This window comes from Cebus imitator, unplaced genomic scaffold, assembly GCF_001604975.1.
Source record: "Cebus imitator isolate Cc_AM_T3 unplaced genomic scaffold, Cebus_imitator-1.0 Scaffold181, whole genome shotgun sequence".
NCBI lineage: Eukaryota > Metazoa > Chordata > Mammalia > Primates > Cebidae > Cebus > Cebus imitator.
Window position 1 is genome coordinate 3,564,117 of NW_016107496.1, and position 21,080 is coordinate 3,585,196.

The 21,080-nt window shown below is 39.5% G+C and overlaps 1 protein-coding gene across 2 annotated transcripts in view; it reads left to right on the forward strand.

The window, feature by feature from the left end:
• SCN8A (sodium voltage-gated channel alpha subunit 8) overlaps positions 1-21,080 on the forward strand; it is a 96,349-nt gene that overhangs the window by 19,164 nt on the left and 56,105 nt on the right. For both annotated transcript variants that reach the window (XM_017545694.2, XM_037744723.1), the window contains exons 3-4: positions 11,862-11,991; positions 17,335-17,573. In XM_017545694.2, the coding sequence (XP_017401183.2) occupies positions 11,862-11,991; positions 17,335-17,573 (369 nt within the window). The remainder of the gene's footprint in view (positions 1-11,861; positions 11,992-17,334; positions 17,574-21,080) is intronic.

The following is a 21,080-nucleotide window of genomic DNA, read 5'->3' on the forward strand; positions in this document are numbered from 1 at the left end:
GAATGGTGGCCTGGCTTGTTAGACTGGGGAAGTTTTCCTTGATAATATCCTGAAGAGTGTTTTCCAGCTTGGATTCATTCTCTCCGTCACATTCAAGCACATGTATCAAACGTAGATTAGGTCTTTTCATATAATCCCATATTTCTCGGAGGCTTTGTTCATTTCTTTTCACTCTTTTTTCTCTAGTCTTTCCTTCTCATTTTATTTCATTGAGTTGATCTTCAGTCTCTGATATCCTTTCTTCTGCTTGGTCGATTCAGCTATTGAAACTTGTGTATGCTTCGCAAAGTTCTTACGTTGTGTTTTTCAGCTCCATCAGGTCATTTATATTCTTCTCTAAGCTGTTTATTCTCGTTAGCATTTCGTCAAACCTTTTTTCAAGGTTGTAGTTTCTTTACATTGGCTTAGAACATTTTATTTTAGCTCAGAGAAGTTTCTTATTACCCACATTCTGAAGCCTGTTTCTGTCAATTCATCAGACTCATCCTCCATCCAGCTTTGTTCCCTTGCAGGTAAGGAGTTGTGATCCCTTGGAAGAGGAGAGGCATTCTGGTTTTGGGTGTTTTCATCTTTTTTATGCTGGTTTCTTCCCATCTCTGTGGATTTATCTACCTGTGGTCTTTGTAGTTGGTGAGTTTTGGATGGGATCTCTGAGGGGACGTCCTTTTTGTTGATGATGAAGTTATTTCTTTCTGTTTTTTAGTTTTCCTTCTAACAGTCAGGTCCCTTGACTGTAGGACCACTGGAGGTCCACTCCAAACCCTGCTTGCCTGGGGATCACCTGCAGTAGCTGCAGAACAGTAAGGGTTTCTGCTGGCTGCTGCTTCTGTTACCTTAGTCGCAGAAGGATACCTACCAGATGTCAGTCTGAGCTCTCCTTTATGAGGTGTCTCTTTGGATATACAGGGGTCAGGGAGCTGCTTGAGGAGACAGTCAGTCCCTTATAGGAGCTCAAATGCTCAGCTGTGAGCTCCATTGTTCGAATCAGAGCTGCCAGGGAGGTACATTTAAGTCTGCTGCAGTGGAACTCATAACTGCCTTTTTCCCCAAATGCTCTGTCCTGGGAAGTTGAGGCTTTATTTATAAGTTCCTGACATGCTGCTGCCTTTTTTCAGAGATGCCCTGCCCAGCTAGGAGATAGCCTAGTCACAGTCTGCCAGCAGAGGCGTTGCTGAACTGCCGAGGGGTCTACCAAGCTTCCCTGTGAACTTCATTGTGGTTTAGTTTATAGAGATGTAGTTAGAACTGCCTTGGTAATGGCAGTCTGCCTCAATAATGGCAGACTGCCTATTTAATGGTGGACTGCCTCGGTAATGGCAGACTGCCTCAGTAGTGGTGGACTGCCTTGGTAATGGCAGACGTCCCTCCCCGCACAGAGCTTGACCATCCTGGGTCCAGCTACACTGGCTGTGAAACTCTCAATCCAGAGCATTTCAGATTGCTGGTCTTTGTGGGGGTGGAACCTGCTGAGCCTGATCACCTGGCTCCCTATTTCAGCCCCCTTTTTTTCAGTTGAATGGGCGGCTCTGTCTAAGTGTTTCAGGCACCAGTTGAAATGGCCGCCCAGATTTGTGTGAGGTTTTTGTGCAGAGACCCACTATGCCAGCTGAAACAGCCGTGCTGGAAACTCGTGGCACTTTTCAGCCCGGGAATCTCCTGGTCTGTGGGCAGTAACAACTCATTTGGAAATGTGGTGATCACTCACCCTGTGCATTCTCACTGGGAACCGCACTCCAGAGCCGTTCCTATTCCGCCATCTTGGATCGAAATCCATACATGAAATTATTATTCACAATAGCCAAAAAAGTGGAAACAACCCAAATGCCCATCTACCGATGAATGAAAAAATAAAATGTGCTACATTCTACAATGGAATATTATTTGACCATAAAAAGGAATGAAGTATTAATACATGCTACAACATGGATGAACCTTGAAAACATTATGTTCAGTGAAAGCAACCAGGCACAAAAGGCCACATAGTATGTAATTCCATTTATAGGAAATGTCTAGAAGAGGCAAATCTGTAAAGACAGATCAGATTCTTAGTTGCAAGGAGCTAGAGAGGTGAATTGTGAATGATTGTTAACAGGTACTGTGTCTCTTTGGTGTGGTGGAAATGTTCTGGATTAAGTTGTGGTGATGATTGTACAATATTGTGAATATAATAAAAGCCACTAAATTGTATGCTTTAAAATGGCTAAAATGATGAATTTTATATTGTGTGTATTTTAGCTCAATTTTTTCCATAGTGAAAGAAAGAATAGCCAAGAGGCCGGGTGCAGTGGTTCACACCTGTAATCCCAGCACTTTGGGAAGCCAAGGCAGGTGGATCATCTGAGATCAGGAGTTCGAGACCAGCTTGGCCAACATGGTGAAACACTGTCTCTACTAAAATATAAAAATTAGCCATGGGTGGTGGCAGGCGCCTGTAATCCCGGTTACTCAGGAGGCTGAAGCAGGAGAATTGCTTGAACCCGGGAGGCGTAGGTTGCAGTGAGCCAAGATTTTGCCACTTTACTACAGCCTGGGTGACAGAGGGAGATTCTGTCTCCAAAAAAAAGAAAGAAAGAAAGAAAAAGAAAGAGCCAAGAACCTAGCCCTTAAATCCCAGCTTTCAAAACCTCACTTAGGGAAGAAGTCCTGCCCACCCCTCTTGTTATACTCTGACTTTAACAGATTAGATTTTCCTAGTAGTACATATATATTGTTCTCCAGACACCATCTTAGCCTCCTCTCAACACTTTTAGTGATGTCCTTCATAGACAATTTTAGTTTGTGTCATGTTAACACTGATGAATATATGTTTGCCCTCTTTCTCTCTATGAATCAGCCTATTTTGATGAATACCGTGAGACGTCTACAAATGGTCAATGACTAAACCATATATAAAAATAGAACATTGACCCATGACCTGCCCAAGAATCCACCCCCTTATCTACAATGAACAGTCCAAGAAATAAGTCAAACTTGCAGGAAGCCAGGTTGCTATCTCTGATGACAATCCAGAAAGCTAAATAATAATTTCTGTTACAGTAGTCCTCTAATGGGAGCCAGGCATTGTGGCTCATACCTGTAATCCCCACACCGTGGGAGGCTAAGGCAGGAAAATCTCTTGAACCCAGGAGTTTGAGACTAGCCTAGGCAACACAGTGAGACCTTGTCTCTACAAAAAAAGAATTAAAAATTAGTAGGGTATGGTGACATGCACCTGTAGTCCCAGCTACTTGGGAGGCTGAGATGGGAGGATCACTTGAGCCTGGGTGGTCAAGACTGCAGTGAGCTGTGATCACATCGCTGTACTCCAGCCTAGGCAACAGAGCAAGATCCTGTTTCAAAAAAAGAGAAAAAAAGTTCCCAAATGGCCAGGACTTGATTAACAACTCACAGTTTTCCTTAATTTTTGTTCTTATTTTCAACTGAGGTTTAACCAGAGAGAGCAAAACATGCACCCTCAACCAATCACATGAGTTGTCCCACTTCTTGTTACCTTGCCTACAGCTTCCCAATACCAACAGCCTCCAATCAAGCCACATTTGAAGCTTTCCCTTTTCTCACCTATAAATCTTTGCCATTCCTCTGCCTGCCTTTAAGTCTCTGCCAGAACACAAGTGGCAGTGATGGTGGCTGACTCCCTCGGCATAGCAAGGTCTAAATGAATAGCCTTTGCTTTTCTCATCTGGTTGATCTTCATTTCCACAATACAGATAATATTTTATACATATTTTTACACTCTGCATTCCATATTCCTTCTCAAAAGAATTCTACTGCATAATCAAATTGCAGTAGGATATTGATTGGGTAAGCCTCACCCAAGAGTTAACCAAGGTTGTGGCTAAAAAGGCGGTGGAGAAGGAGTTATCTGACCACTTGAGGATCATCCCCTAAACCCATCATTACCACAAGACTCTCCCAAAAAGTACTCTCCTACCTCTTTTAACCAGTTCCTTCCACTCCAGGCAACCACTTCTGACTCATATCACTATAGATAGATTTGTTTTCTTTTGTATGTGTGGACTCATACAAATATGTATTTGTATTTGACTGCTTTCACTCCACAAAATGCTTTTGTTTTTGAGACGTGTTCATGTTTTATATATCAGTGGTTCATTCCTTGTTATTACTGAATGGTATTTCATTGTATAAACAAACCCCAATTTGTTTATTCATTCTCCTGTTGATGGACATTCAAGTTGCTCCCAGTTTGCAACTAGTGTGAATAAGCTTGCTATGAGCATTCTTATAAAACTCTTTTAGTACATAAATGTTTTCATTTATATTGGGTAGATACATCAGCATGAAATTCCTGGGTTATATGGTAAATGTATGTTTAATTTATAAGAAATTGCCAAACAGTTCCTCAGAATAGTTGCACCATTTTTTTTATCCTACCAACAGTGTATTAGGGTTCCACTTGCTCCACATTCTAGCCAAACTTGCTGTTGTTAGTCTTTGAGTTTAGCATTTTAATGCATATAAAATGTTGTTTTATTGTGCCATTAATTTGCATTTCCTGATGACTAATGATGATGAGTATCTTTTCCTATGTTTTTTGGTTTGTCATACATCCTCTTTAATGACTTGTTTATTCAAATCTTTAGCTCATTTTTTGACTGGGTTGTTTGTCTTTTTATTATTGTTAGTTTTTCATGTGTTCCAAATACAAGTCAGATATAAGAAAGTTTAATTTTAATGAAGTTCGGTATATCAAAAGTAGTTTTTAGCATCCTCTTTAATTTCTTTCATGAGTGTTTTATAATTTTCTTTGTAGAGATGTTTCATTTCTTTCGTTAATTCCCAGGTATTTAATTTTATTTGTGGCTTTTGTAAATAAGATTACTTTTTTAAATTTCTTTTTCAGATTGTTCACCCTTGGCATATAGAAATGCTACTGGTTTTCATATGTTGATTTTATGTCTTGCAACTTTGCTGAATTTATCAGTTCTAAGAGTTTTCTAGTGAAATCTTTGAGTTTTTCCAACTATAAAATTATGTCATCTGTAAACAAGGATAATTTGACTTCCTCCTTTCCAATTTGGATGCCCTTTTATTTCTTTTTCTTGTCCAATTGCTCTAACTAGGACTTCCAGTACTATGTTGAATAATGGCGGTGAAAGTAAGCATCCTTGTTGTGTTCCAGATCTTAGAGGAAAGGCTTTCAGTTTTTACCCATTCAGTATAATATTAGCTGAGGGTCTGTCACATACAGCTTTTATGTTGAGGTATTTTCCTTCTATACCTAGTTTTTTGAGGGTTTTTAACCATAAAGGATGTTGAATTTTATAAAGTGCTTTTTCAACATCAATTGAAATGATCATATGTTTTTTGTTCTTTATTCTGTTGATATGATGTGTCACATTGATTAATTTGCATATATTGAATCATTCATGCATCCCAGGGATAAATTCCACTTGATCATGATGAATGACATTTTTAATGTGTTCTTGAACTTGATTTGCTATTATTTTGTTGGTTTTTTCGGAAAGATGTTTTTGCATCAGTATTCATCAGAGATATTAGCCTGTTGTTTTCTTTTTTTAATATATTGCTTTGTCTGGTTTTAGTGTCAGAGTAATACTGGCCTTGTAGAATGAGTTTGGAAGTATTCTGTCCGCCTCTATTTTTCAGAACAGTTTGAATAGGGTTGGCATTAGTTCTTCTTTAAATGTTGGTTAGAACTCAGCAATGAAACCATCAGGTCCTGGGTTTTTCTTTACTAAGTGGCTTTTTATTACGGCTTCCATCTTGTTACTTGTTAATGGTCTGTTCAGGTTTTAGATATCTTCATGGTTCAGTTTTGGTAGGTCAAATGTGTCTAGAAATTTATTCACTTTCTCTAGATTTTCCAGTTTATTGGCATGTAATTGCTCATAGTAACCACTAGTGCTACTTTCAATTTCTGTGGAATCAGTTGTAATGTTTCCTTTTTCATATCTGATTTTATTTATTTGGTTCTTCACCCTTTTTTTCTTCATTACTCTGGCTAAGGTTTTGTCAATTTTGTTTATCTTTCCAAAAAACCAACTTCTTGTTTCATTGATCTTTTGTATTTTCTTCATTTCACATTCATTTATTTCTGCTCTGATCTTTATTATATCTTTTCTTAGAATTTTGGGTTTTGTTTGCCCTTTTCTGGTTCTTTAAGATGGATGATTAGTTTATTAATTTGAAGTTTTTCTTCTTTTTCGATGTAGGTGCTGATAGCTGTAAACTTCCCTCTTAGTACTGCTTGCACTGTATCCCATAGGTTTTGGTATGTTGTGTTTCTGTTATTTGTTTCAAGAAACTTTTCAGTTTCCTTCTTAATTTCTTCATTGACTGACCCACTGGTCATTCAGGAGCATATTTAATTTCCATATGTTTGTATCATTTCCAAAATTCTTCTCATCGATTTCTAGTTTTATTCAAAGATGCTTGATATTATGGTCTAGGATACTTGATACTTTAAATTTTTTGAATGTTTTAAGACTTATTTATGACCTAACATATGGTCTATCCTTGAAAATGATCCATGTGCTAAGATCATGTGTATTCTGTAGCCTTTGGATGAAATATTCTATAAATATCTATTAAGTCCATTTGTTCTATTAGGTCATTTTTAGTGCAGATTAAGTCCAGTGTCTTTGTTGAGTTTCTGTCTGGGAGATCTGTCCAGTGCGGAAAGTGGGATGTTGAAGTTTCCAACTATTATTGTATTGAGGTATCTCTCTCTGTGTCTCTCTCTTTGAGGCAAGGTGTTGCTCTATCATCCAGGCTGGAATACAGTGGTGTGATCTCAGCCCACTGCAGCCTTGACTTTACAGGCTCAAGTGATCCTCCTACCTCAGGCCTCTGATTAGCTTGGATTATAGGTGTGTACCACCATGCCTGGCTAATTTTTGTATTTTTTGTATAGATGATTTTCCCATATTTCTCAAACTCCTGGGCTCCAGAAACCCGCCCAACTGGAACTCCCAAAATGCTAGGATTACAGGCATGAGAAATTGCACCTGGCCTGAGGTCTATCTCTTAACTATAATAACACTGGCTTCATATATTTGGGTATTCCAGTGTTGGATGCATGTATATATATAATCATTGCATTCTTTTGCTGTATTGACCCCTTTATCATCATGTAATGGCGACCTCTGTCTCTTCTTACAGTTTTTGTCTTAAAATCTATTTTTTCTATGGCTACTTCTGCTCTTTTTTGGTTTCCATTGGCACAGAATATCTTTTTACATCCCTTTATTCTCAGTTTGTGTATCTTTATAGGTGAAGTGTGTTTCTTGTAGGCAGCAGGTCATTGGGTCTTGTTTTTTAACCCATTTAGCCACTCTATGTTTTTTTATTGGAGAGTTTCGTTTATTTACATTTAGTTTTATTATTGATAAGTAGGGACTTACTCCTGCCATTTTGTCATTTGTTTTCTGATTGTTTTACAGTCTTCTTTTACTTCTTCCCTTCCTTCCTTGTCTCCCCTTTAGTGAAGGTTATTTTCTCAAGTAGGTATGATTTAATTTCTTGCTGTTTATTTTTTGTGTATCCATTGTGTGTTTTTCAATTTTAGGTTACCATGAGGCTTGCAAATACTATTAATGTCTTATAACCCATTTTTTTTTGTTTTATTTTTATTAATTTATTTTTTGAGGTGGTGTTTCACTCTTATTGCCCAGGCTGGAGTTCAATGGCATGATCTTGGCTCATTGCAACCTCCGCCTCCTGGGTTCAAGCAATTCTCCTGCCTCAGCCTCCTGAGTAGCTGAGATTACAGGCATGCGCCACCACACGCAGCTAATTTTGTATTTTTAGTAGAGATGAGGTTTCCCATGTTGGTCAGGCTGGTCTTGAACTTCCGATCTCACGTGGTCCGCCCGGCTCAGCCTCCCAAAGTGCTGGGATTACAGGTGTGAGCCACCACGTCCGGCATAACCCATTATTTTAAACTGATGACAGCTCAACACTGATTGCATAAACAAACATGCAAAAAGAAAACTAATAAAAACTGTACACTTTAACTTCATCCCTCTGCTTTTTAACTTTTTGTTGTTTTTCTTTATGTTTTATTGTACTGTCTATGTCTTAAAAAGTTGTTATTATTTTTATTGGTTTATCATTTAGTCTTTTTACTTCAGGTAAAAACACAGAATATTGTAACACTGTATAATTGTGGCATGTGGGAGTTTACATGCCACAATTACAGTGTTACAATATTCTGTGTTTTCTGTGTGCTTACTACTACCACTGAGTTTTGTATCTTCAGATGATCTCTTATTGCCATTAACATACTTTTATTTCAGATGGAACAACTCCTTTTAGCATTTCCTGTAGGACAGGTCTGGTGTTGATGAAATCCCTCAGCTTTTGTTTGTCTGGGAAGGTATTTATCCCTCATGCTTGAAGGATGATTTTGCTGGATATAGTGCTCTAGAGTAAAGTTTTTTTCTTTCAGCACTTTAAATATATCATTACTACTTTCTCTAGCCTGTAAGGGTTTCACTGAAGGCCTGCTGCTAGATTTATTGGTGCTTCATTGTATGTTTTTGTTGTTGTTTTCTTTTCTCTTGCTGCTTTTAGGGTCCTTTCTTTATCCTTGACTTTTGGGCATTTGGTTATTAGATGCCTTGAGGTAGTCTTCTTTTGGTTAAATTTGCTTGGTGTTCTATAACCTTGTACTTAAATATTGATATCTTTCTCTATGTTTGGAAAATTTTCTGCAATTATTCCTTTGAATGAACTTTCTATCCTTGTCTCTTTCTCTATGTCCTCTTTAAGGCCAATAACCCTTAGATTTTCGCTTTTGAGGCTACTTGCTAGATCTTACAGGTGTGCTTTGTTCTTTTTTGTTCTTTTTTCTTTTGTCTTGAGTATTTTCAAATAGCCTGTCTTCAAGCTCACTAATTCTTTCTTCTGTCTGATCAATTCTGTTGTTAAGAGATTCTATTGCATTCTTTAGTATTCCGTTGCATTTTCCAACTGTAGAATTTCTGCTTGATTGTTTTTAATTATTTCAATCTCTTTCCTAAATTTATCTGATAGAATGCTGAATTCCTTCTCTGTGTTATCTTGAATTTCCTTGCATGTCTTCAACACAGCTCTTTTGAATTATCTGTCTGAAAGGTCACATATCTCTGTTTCTCCAAGATTGGTCCCTGGTACCTTATTTAGTTCTTTTGGTGAGGCCATGTTTTCCTGCAGGATCTTGATGCTTGTAGATATTTGTTGGTATTTGGGCATTGACAAGCTAGGTATTTATTACAGTCTTTGCAATCTGGGCTTGTTTGTGCCTGTCCTTCTTAAGAAGGCTTTCCAGGTAGTCGAAGGAACTTGGGCCCCACGCCCAATAATGCTGTGGTTTTTGCAGATTCATAGAAGTACCACCTTGGTGGTCTTGGATAAGAAAAATCTGGAAGAATTCTCTGGATTACCAGGCAGAGACTTGCTCTTTTCTCTTACTTTCTTCTGAACAAATGGAGTCTTTTTCTCTGTGCTGAGCCACCTGGAACTGGGGTATGTTGATGTAAGCACCTCTGTGGCCATTACTACTGGGACTGCTGGGTCATACTTGAAGTCAGCACAGCACAAGGTCTTGCCCAAGGCCTGCTGTAACCACTACAAGGCTGCCACCTGTGTTCACTCAAGGCCCTAGAGCTCTATAGTCAGCAGGTGATGAAACCAGCCAGGTTTGTGTCCTCCCCTTCAGGGTAGCAAGTTCCCCCAGGTCCCAGGTGGTTCCAGAGATGTCTGGAAGCCAAGGATTGGAGAAAAAAAGCCTTAGAGATTTCTTAGCACTTTGGGAGACCAAGGTGGGTGGATCACCGAGGTCAGGAGTTTGATACCAATCTGATCAACATAGCAAAACCTGTCAAGAGGACAGAGACCATGTTGTATGTCTTGTTCACCACTGTATCCATACTACTTAGCACTCAATAAGTATTTGTTTAAGTAAAATTAAATTTTAGCTGGGCATGGTGGCTCACACCTGTAATCCCAGCACTTCTGGAGGCTGAAGTGGGAGGATCACTTAAGGCCAGAAATTCCAGACCAGCCTGGACAAACATGGCAAAACCCCATCTTTACTAAAAATACAAAAATCAGCCAGGTATGCCTGTGCATGCCTGGAATCCCAGCTACTCAGGAGGCTGAGGTGGGAGAATTGCTTGAACCTAGGAAGCAGAGGTTGCAGTAAGCTGAGATCATGCCACTGCACTCCCTGGGTGACAGAGCAGACTCTTTCAAAAAAAAAAAATAATAATAAAAAACCTTAGAGATTTGCCTGATGTTCTATTCTGCAGCCATGCTGGCACTCCAACCACCATACTAAGTCCTTCCCACTCTTCCCTCCATTTGCCACAGGCAGAGAAGCCTCTTCCTATGGCCACCACCACAAGTCATTCTTATATACACAGAGGTTAGTATAATAATGCAGCAAGGAATTCCCAGGCAAATCGGTTATTTTGTGTCTTGTATTCCTTCTGTAGGTTTGCTAAAACAAACAATACTCCAAGGTGATCCAAATCTGAATCAGTGAAACAGTTTGATGAAGTACTTTTTTTTTTTCCTTTTTGAGATGAGGTCTCTCTGTGTTGCCCAGGATGGTCTCTAACTCCTGGGCTCACACAATCATGTCGCCTCTGCTACCTGAGTAGCTGGGACTTCAGGCTAATGAAACAGTTTGATAAAATCATAATCTTCTAGGAACTTTCTTCTGTTTAGTCCTTAAAATCTGAAGATGTATAGGACAGATGGACTTTTTGATGTAGCTCTCTAGAGGTAATTATTTTCTTTAAAACAGCTAGGATCATTCTCTTACTTATCAGACATATGCTTTTCCAGCCTCATACAATCTCCCCTGTCCTCTGAGGGCTGGTGATTGTTTCTGTCCTCTTACCTTCACTATCTTAGAAGGAAGAGCTGAGTTTACATGGGTGATATGGTACAGTGAACAACATGATTACTAAAGAGTTAGGTTTTAAGCCACTCCATTAAGCCTGAACTGACATAGAGTAGTCGCAGGAATGTAAGTCAGGGACATTAAGAAACCCTTTCCTGTAATCTTTCATACCAGTTATTACCCAGGGTGGAACATGTAATAATATTTTTTATAACAGTCTGATTATATTTTCTGCCATTTTTTCATTGGGAATTTGAACATTGCAGGTTAACTCATAAAATTGTGAAAGGGCAAGATAAACATATGATACAATATATTTAATTAAGATAGCAAAACCTTTCTATACCTTCTTATAATGGCTTGTAGTAGATTTGGAGCAGAACTTCCACTTGCTAATGTTCGGCTAGGCCCAGGTTTGGCATATGGAAGGGGCAGTTTATTAGAATAATGGTGCTCCTACTCAGGGAAGAAACAGCATCTGTAATACTCAGTGTGATCAGAAACGTGACCTTCATGAAATTTCAAATAGAAGTAAATTTGATGTACTTTATCATGTGGACCAATTCTAGCCAACTATTGTGAATATGAGATTAGGACCAGAAAACTCAGGGTCTGCTTCTGATGGCAGTATCCCTAGAGGATCTGGTCTTTATAGTCTATCCTTGGAATGAACCAGGTGAGATGTTTGGGCCCAGCCAGATCGTTGGGTTCGTTGTAGATTCACACAGACTTAAATGACTTGGCTGTATCATCCACAGAAATAAGGATGAACTATGGCCAATTCATTTCATTCTACTTCTTGAAGTGAGTAGGACTGTAGAATCAAAGTTAAAAGCCATAATGAAGATCACATACTGGGCTGTCTATCAGGTAAGGCCCAGATTAACATTTATAGACTTAACTCACTCTATTTGCTTCTTTTTTTTTTTTTTTTTTTTTTTTTTTTTTTTTTTTTTTTTTTTTTTTTTTTTTTTTTTTTTTTTTTTAGGCTACAACTGAGGTGGAAATTAAGAAGAAAGGCCCTGGATCTCTTTTAGTTTCCATGGATCAACTAGCCTCCTACGGGCGGAAGGACAGAATCAACAGTATAATGACTGTTACAAATACACTAGTAGAAGGTATGTGCCCTGTGATGTCAGTCCAGCCTGCTGAGATATAAATATATAATGTGCATGGCAAATATAATCCCTGTCTCTTGGTTTGAGTTTTGCAAAAGCTGTTTCTGAGCTTTAGGAATAGAGTCTATTCCTATATAGAAACTAGAATCACAAATTTCCTTCCTAAATTTACATGCGGAGAATCAAATACATGGGCTTCAGATATGCTTGTTGTGCACAGGCCACAAGATTGTAGGTAAGAGATACGAAAGGAGCTGCACGAGTGAGCAAGAGGATCTCAAGACGCTTGTCATTGTCATCATTAGGAGCCAGTGGGGTGCTGTAAGGCACAAAGGAATGTAGATTGAAGAGCTGCAAAGCTATAAAATGATGGAATTTCCCTTATGGCCCCTAACCCAAAACATACCTTCCATTTTTCCTTTTTAACTACTTACAGCCCTTTTGGTTTTCCCTTAAGGAAGAATGTACTGTGCATTTTGATTGCACCTAGTTCTGTCTCTCTTCAAACACCCCCACATATCCATAAATATATTTGATGTGTGACTAGGTAAGTTGAAACCCTTCTTACTTTGAGCACTCTGTGCCACAGGGAAAGAGCAACCACTGTTGAATCATAGCACGTCTGCAGTAATGTTGCTGTCAGTGGCTGAGTTCTCTGTATTAGGTGGATTCTCTATGATACAACCTGGTGTGCTGAGGAATACCTGAAGATTTTCCATTAGACCACAGTCACACAGGCAAGAATCGGCTCCTCTCCAGTTGTGGTCTGTAGTCCAGGATCCTCGTGCTTTCTTTAGAGGGAAATTCAGTGACAGATTTTGTCTCCCAAGAGTCTGATAGATTCTACACATATCTTCTTAGATTCTACACATATCTTCTTCTTGGATTTATATTGATTTAACTGAGTTGTCTCATTGTAGGTCTGGATTATTCTTGAGGCCTCAAATTGCTGTTCTTCAGAGTACAGATGCCCAGAATAACCAAAGTCCCTGAGATAGGGAAACTCAAAATTGTCCTGGCATCCTTGAGACAAGTTATTTTTTTAGCCAATTAAACCCAGTGCCCCTTCTATTCTGTGTGTATGTATACGTGTGTGTGTGTATTGGGGAGGGGGGTGCAGTGGAGGGAGAATCCCTAGAAAAGAATTATCTAAGGGGGCTTACTTCACCATTTATGTGCAAAGGATGAGACTATAACTAGAGTAACCTTGAGAATACATCAAGTAAAAAAATGAATTCACTGCTTTCAGCTGCCTGAACAACTTCTATTTATTCCTGTTTTCTTTAATTTCCATTGAGGTTATTGTCTGATAGAACATCTTCAAGCTTTGTAGCTTATACTTTGAGATTGTAAGCAAATAACTACGAGTCCTAAAATTCCAAGCTAAGAAATGATAGCCTAAGAACTTTGGCTAATTTTATTATTCACATAGAGACCAAGACAGGATTTCTCTGAGTATCTGTGCAGTTGAGAAAGAAAAAGAATCTTCAGCAGGCACATTTTATTATTAGCAGAGACATCAGAACAGCATAACTGTCAATACAATGCAACAGTTATTTATTTCTTACTGTAGTGGCTTAGTGCAGGTTGCAGCAAAAGTAGATGCTCAAACAATGTTTGTCAAGCAGATGTTGGCTGTGCTTGGGATGGTAGGAGTGCTGGTGCTGCAGGGCTCCTTCTGCAAGCTTTAGAGCTTTCATCCCTTTACTGAGTTGGATAGAAACCATTGGGGCATTTTAAAAGTCTCTTCTCCCAGTTCTTTCTCTTTCTGTCCTGCTGTGCTCATTCTCCGCCCTCTACCCACCATCACACACATTAAAAAAAAAAAAAGAAAAAAAAGATGTAAGGGTAGCTCAGGAGACAGAGACAGATGTAGTTGTGTTCCTGAGTAGGAAGATACTATTCCAGTTCTTTGTCCTGTTTCCCAAGCGCTGATGTTCACATAGTTGTATCTGTCCTGCCATTTCCTGCTCAGGCATTCCTCTTGTCCTTGCACCTTGTATTTGTCTCTTTGTTAAAGCTGATGGGACCAACCTGCTATAAACAAAGAGCAATGAATGGCTGACCAGAATAATATAAGAAGGAATGAAACATCCACGCCTGTTTAACCATTGGGCCCTATATTTAATGCTTGCTACAACATTAAAAGCCAGCATTGAACGAATTGCAGTTCTTGCTCTCAGACTTTCAGTTAGGAAACTCTGACATTATTTTAATCTGAAGATTAAAATTATTATTATTTAAAACCCAAGAGGCAGGCTCCTACTTAGCTAATAGTTTAGAAACCACAGTGGAGAATTCCAGAATTCTGTCAGTAATGAGAAAACCCTGCCTGCTCTGCCCCTCCCCATCCTGTTGCAAACATGCTCACCAGGATCCAGTACATTTAGTAGAGTTCACCACTAGCAGAGCTATAAGCTTTGGGGATATTTCAGAGGACTGTGCGTGGGGTGTAGGCAGAGTAGGGAAGTCTCACTGTTCAAAGCAGTGAAGCTGTGTAAAAAGGGGAGATCGTGGTGCAGTAAGAAAGAAGAAGTAGTTATGTACTTGACATTACTGATTTTCAATATCAAGGAAGTACTTGACATTATTGATTCTCAGGTAAAACAATTTCAAAAGCTCCCCTAGAGGTAACTGGCCATAGCTGTTGCTGCCACTATTTATGTATTCTTTTATTTAACTGACAAGCATCAAGTGTCAGTATAGTTACCTAGCTGATGTCAGCCTTTCCTGTGTGGCAGTAAGCTTAGTGAGGGCAGGGGCTCTTCATCAGTGTATCCTCAGTGCCCGGCACATTGCAGGTACTTAAAGGTTGTTGAATTCAGTTGAGAGAAGCTCCTGTCTTCAGAAACCTCGTGGTCTACCAAAGCCACCATCTTGGTGGAATTGTGAGGTCCTCTCTGAAAACAATTCCCAGTACCCCTGAGGTTGAGACCTAGAGTAACCACTCTGAAAATATCCAAAAGCAAAATAAGAGAAACCCCACAAACCTTTGGACATCTCACCCCTAAATGTCAACCCTTTCCCCCAAACCAAATACTTAGCCATTCCAGGCATATAAAACCAGTAACAATTTGCAAAGTCATAAGTCACTTGACAAACCTTCTCATTCCCCAAATGATCTTTTCTACCTCCTGAAGCTCCACATTGGCTTACTTTTTGTGGGAGTGAAAGATTATCCTGAAGATCTTCCCTTCTCAGTAAATATGGTTAAGAGATGTCTGGTATCCCTAGAGGAATTTTCTTGGTGCCCTGTAGGGCAAGAAAACCCCTCTTTGCTGTGTGGCAAGACTCAAGACCTAGTTCATTGTAAAACATTACACTTGTGTCAACTGTCAGATGTGAACAGTCGCAGCTTCAACCTCCACGTGCCAATGAGCAGCAGACGTTTGAAAAAGGGGGGACATCTAAAAGGAACGGAACTAAATTTCCAAATATGTACTGTAAGAATTTAAGGAAATAAAGGAACCTTGTCATTTTCTTTTTTGGGGGAGAAAACTATATTTACCTTAGGAAGGGAGGGAGTTCTCTGAGGAAGAAGCCACAGCAGATTTTCCTCACAGACTTCCTTTCCCACGCAGCCTCCCACGTGGCGCTTACAGCGGTCCTTAAATCTGAAAACCAAGGCAACCATTTTCTTAGCAACCAGGGAGCCAATCAGAAGCTCAGCCAAAACCACCTTGTCTAAAATAAAATATCGCCATCCAGCTGGTTGGAAAAGGGAACGTAGGCTAATTTAAGGTAGCCATCTTGGTTTTGGTGAAATGTTGGGGAATTTTTTTTTTCCCTAAATGATTTGATAGTGTCAGCAGAATTGGGCAGGGAGAGAGTAGCTGTTACAGCCAACCCTGTAGAATCAATACCTCACAGTCTGACAGGTTTTCAAAGTTCACTTCTTAAAAAGCATCCTCTTAGCTCAAGGTCCTTGGAATTTTGTAATCCTGACAATTGTATTTCAAGCTTAATTTGAGGAGAGCTTTGTTATGTAGGGCCTCATACCTAGATTGTTGTAACTGCCAGTTGAGTGTCTGTCTTTGATGTCTGATAATTCTTTTGAATCTTTGCTTTGGAAATATCTTTGAGATCATCTAGTCCAGTGATTTTTCAGTCTGTGTGTATCAGAGTCTTGGGACTCTAGAGAAGTGCTTCAAGAGAGGAAGAAATCTATCCGAGTGGGCTCCTGCTTCCTCTGGGGCAATTCCTGGTTTATTTTCTATATTGGGGATCATGTGAGATCTTGTTTGGAAAAAAACAGGTTCTGCTTCTAAAAGAGACAGAGAAGATAAGACAAAGGAGAGAAAGAAAAAGGAAAGAAGATGATGACCCAGGAAAGGAAGGAGGAAGAAGTTATAGAAAGAAAGAGAGAGGCAAAGGATGAGAGCAGGAAAGGGCAAAGGGGCAAGAAAGGAGATGGGAGGAGACAGAAAGAGGAAGGAACGGGGAAAAGGGGAGAGTAATGTGGTTTGTATTTCTAACTTGACTGTGAGCTGTAAACTTGTTGAGGGTGGAGACAATAACTTGCACTTCTTTGAGAACATAGCAGATGTGTTTTACATGTTGGCTTGGTTGATGATGCTAGTTCTGCTGATGAAGATAATAACAATAGCAAACACTTCCATGGCACTTTTTATCTTCCAGAGTATTCTAGGGCACTTTACATATATTTTAGCTCATTTAATTCTCATGGCAAATCAAAGTAACTTGTTCAGGGTCCCACAGTTAGCAAGTGTCTGAACTAGTATTTGAACTCAAATATGTCTGGCTTGAGTTCATGCTTTTGATGGCGTCTCTGACAATAATTGAATAGTAAAGTGTATAATAAAGTACCTACCATTTACTGAGGACTTACCCTGTGCCAGGTACTGTGCTGACTGCTTTCCAACAGCGTCTCATTAAATCTTTAATCAAACTCACATCAAAATGAGGTTACAGGACTCATACAGTCCTGTAACCTGTAAATTGATGCTTTGTTTTACAGCTGAGGCAGATCAGCAGAAGTCAGTTACCTTGCCTGGGATCACACAACTTGTAAGCATTCAAGCCAGTTGAGGCCAGAGAGTCAGACCTGAGAGGCCAAGCTCCTGACCTCTGTGCTCTACCCCCATAACTGATGGGTTGAGTTTCATTTGTAAACTTAACCCATCACTTATTAACAGGGAGGCAACTTGTATGGATCATGCCTCCTCTCTACCTTAGAGAGAAGGAAAACACTTAGAAATATCCATGCTCAAACAACCTTGATTCCCTATTAATAATGGTGATAATGACTATGAGGGTGAGTAGTGTGTCCTCCTGGTTTTCTCAGTGTAATTGAGGGGCCATCTTTGTTCTTACTTACTATAGAACTGGAAGAGTCTCAGAGAAAGTGCCCGCCATGCTGGTATAAATTTGCCAACACTTTTCTCATCTGGGAGTGCCACCCCTACTGGATAAAACTGAAAGAGATTGTGAACTTGATAGTTATGGACCCTTTTGTGGATTTAGCCATCACCATCTGCATCGTCCTGAATACACTGTTTATGGCAATGGAGCACCATCCTATGACGCCACAATTTGAACATGTCTTGGCTGTAGGAAATCTGGTAAGATGGAACACTGTCTCCCGATATTAGGATTGGAATGTGTTTTGCCTGTAGGACATCTTTTTCTGGTACTGAAAGCTGGAGTTTCTTTGAAAAGAAAGTAATAGTTAATTGGAAGATGAATGCTTCCACATATGCCAGGGCACCAGCTGCTTTTCTGCTAACTGTTGTGATCCCTTTCCTCTTTCTGCAGAACTTTGAAGACGTCATTTAGGAGCTATTGGCAGAAAACCAATGTTGGTGACAGAATGGGAGGTCTGGTACAGTGGGCTGGTTTCAGCAACCTGAGCCAAGGACTTCTAGATTTTTTCCTCATTCTGTTTCTCACATTGATTCCTGCATTACTCCAGCACATCAGTTCTCCTTTCACCTTAACCACAAAATAGGGGTGCCCTTGTAGTATATTACATAGAACTACGGATTTGCCTGCTCTGTCAGGCCTTAGTTACCTAAATAGGGACTATTTATGGGGAAAATTTCCCTCAAGGCTGGTTTCCCCCTCCAGTCCAACTTCTGGGCCATTATCCAGTTTCTGCCATTAGTTGATCGTTGCCAAATTTATTTTAATGTTAGCTCAAGTTCTGTATTTATTATATAAAGATAAGTGTGTCGTTTTTAAATGATAGACTACAAAGTGTGTATTCTGAAATCAAGTAGCTATGATTTCAGGATTACGTGTTTTCTTTACTGCAAAAATCAGGGGTTGATTGAATTTTGATAGATAGTAAAGAAGTAGTTAGAAAGAATCCCCTAGGTCACCTGGGCCCCCTGATTCCTTAGGTGTTATACCACAGGCATGTCCAAATCTAGCTGTTACTCTTTATTAATAATTTGAGCATGATTTCTGCCCAGTGTTTCTTGTGTGTACTCTCTTTCTCTCTCTCTCTCTCTCTCTCTCTCTCTCTCACACACACACACACACACACACACACACACACACACACTTTTGACCTTAAGTCCTATTGTTAAACCATTAGGACATTATGATATCATTTTCATTTCTCATTCTGAAAACACATGACAAAGATATCCTTTGTAGCCAACTGTGTTTCCTGGTATACATCCAAGATGATTCTGTGGTCTTTCCAGTCTCCATGTCTAGGGTTAGTGACATGCTCCAGGCTCTCTGCTATGATCTAAACCCTTGTGTGCAGTCCAGTGGAATGCCTGTAGTCTTGAAATGGGACGCTCCCACAGGCTGTCCAAGAAATCTGCTGACTGGCCCTGAAAGGTGCCTGTGAGTGGGCACATGCCGTGACTGGCTGACATAGTACCTTGGCCATCAAGTAGAATTTTAAAACTGTCAACAATATCATATAAATATAAGCTTTATTTTAGTAGCCAAGAGTTAAGTAATGAGAAATATGTCTTGATAATTTTTATTGTTCCTGTTGGTGGTTCTGTTTTCCCTGTAGAGTTTTGTTTTTCTCAAAATCTTTACTTTTCCTTGCTTTTTACAGAACCAGTCTTTGATTTTCAAGGGATTTTGAGAGACTTTTTCAGCTACCCCATCGAACTCCAGTCATACTAGGCTAGCAAATGATGTTATTTTTCCTTTCATGAATATTTAGAGATTTAGGATGACACTTAAATTAGAATAGTGAGTATTCAGAAGACTTTTCTCAGAACCATCAGTAAAGTAAGAGGACAGAAGAGAAGGTCGGCAGCTAATATTCAGGGACTCCATGAGATGAACCAACCCAGAACTAAGTTCTAAAATAAGAAAGCTCTTAGGTGGCAAGAGTTTTCAAAGGGCAAGTAAATGTACCATTAGCAGTGGGAGGGGGAGTAGTATATGGTCCAGCATACTTCGTTCTAGATGTGAGGGTAAAAGGAAAGAAATCAAGAATGGTGCCTAGATGTGGGGGGTTAATGACTGAGGAAAAAATGGAATGACTGCAAAGGAACTGGCTTGACGTGTAAAATCAAGAGTTCTGTTTTGGGCATATTAAGTGTCTATTCACTGAGTGGAGATGCCAAATAAGGAAGTTGGGTATGTGCTGGACCTCATGAGTGTTTTCTGGAAAATACCAGGAACTCAAAGATATGCTTTGCTGCCAATCAGTATTACCACTGAGTTTGGCAGAAAGAACACAGAATTAGAAGTCAGAAGATTTGGGTTTTGGTTCCTATTGGATATTGTATAACTTTAAATAAGTCATTGATTTCTGTCCAGAAGTGTTTCTTATCTGTAAAGTTAGGATAATACCATGTCATCATTGGTTGGAAAGATAAAATGAGAACTATACAGAAGTCTTTGAAATAGTTAAAAGTACCTTATAAATCTTAGGAACTCTGTTAGTATAATTCAGTAGGAGAATTTTCAGAGATTTGAAGATTTGGGTAGAGCCTTTGACTGAACCTGAGAATTAGAGGATGAAAAAAATGAGACTGACTTGTGAAATAAAGTACGGCGTTGCCTTATGGCTGGAATGTGAGGCTTTTCCTATAGCCCTGATTGTCAGTTAAGTTGTCTTTGTCTATAGACATGCAGAAATATGTTTTTAAAGAAAGATGAGAACCGTCTTGTGCAAATATAAGATCCCTGCCTCTTCTGCCCTCCCCCAAAGAGAAAATAATAAAAGAAAGAACCTTAGAGATAATTCAATCCAATCCCCATGTTTTATAGAGGAAATTGAGGTCTAGGGAAGCTGTGTGACTTATACAACCGTTGTGTTACATAGTAGATAAATATAATGATTCTTTTCCTGCCTTTTTTGCAACTAATTGAATAGAACAGTAAGTTTAGGAGGTGACTTTTTAAACATTCTGAATCTTATAGGGAAGTTTCAAGTACAGTACACAACTTTTTTTTTTTAACAATAAAAGCCTTATCACATAGCCTTATCACCCCCAAATACTTATAGTGTGTATTTTTTATAAACAAGTACATTCTCCTACCTAACCCTAGTATAACTGTCAAAACCAGGAAATTAACATTGACACATTACAACCATCTAATTCTCAGGCCCTATTCAAGTTTTACCAACGATTCCAGTGGCATCCTCTATAACAAAAGGATGCAGTTTTAGGATTGCCCCATTACATGGAGCTGTCACGTCTCTTTAATTCTCTTCAGCCTAGAGGAGTTCCTCAGTCTTTCCTTGACTTTCATGTCTTGACATTTTGAAGACTACAGGCCACTTGTTATGTAGAATTCCCTCAGTGTGGGCTTATCTGATGCTTCCTTATGATTAGATGCAGGTTCTGCATTTTGGTAGAAATATCGGCCAGGCGCGGTGGCTCACACCTGTAATCCCAGCACTTTGGGAGGCCGAGGCAGGTGGATCACGAGGTCAAGAGATTGAGACCATCCTGGTCAAAATGGTGAAACCCTATCTCTACTAAAAAAATACAAAAAATCAGCTGGGTATGGTGGCGCGTGCCTGTAATCCCAGCTGCTCAGGAGGCTGAGGCAGGAGAATTGCCTGAACCCGGGAGGCGGAGGTTGCGGTGAGCCGAGATTGCGCCATTGCACTCCAGCCTGGGTAACAAGAGCGAAACTCC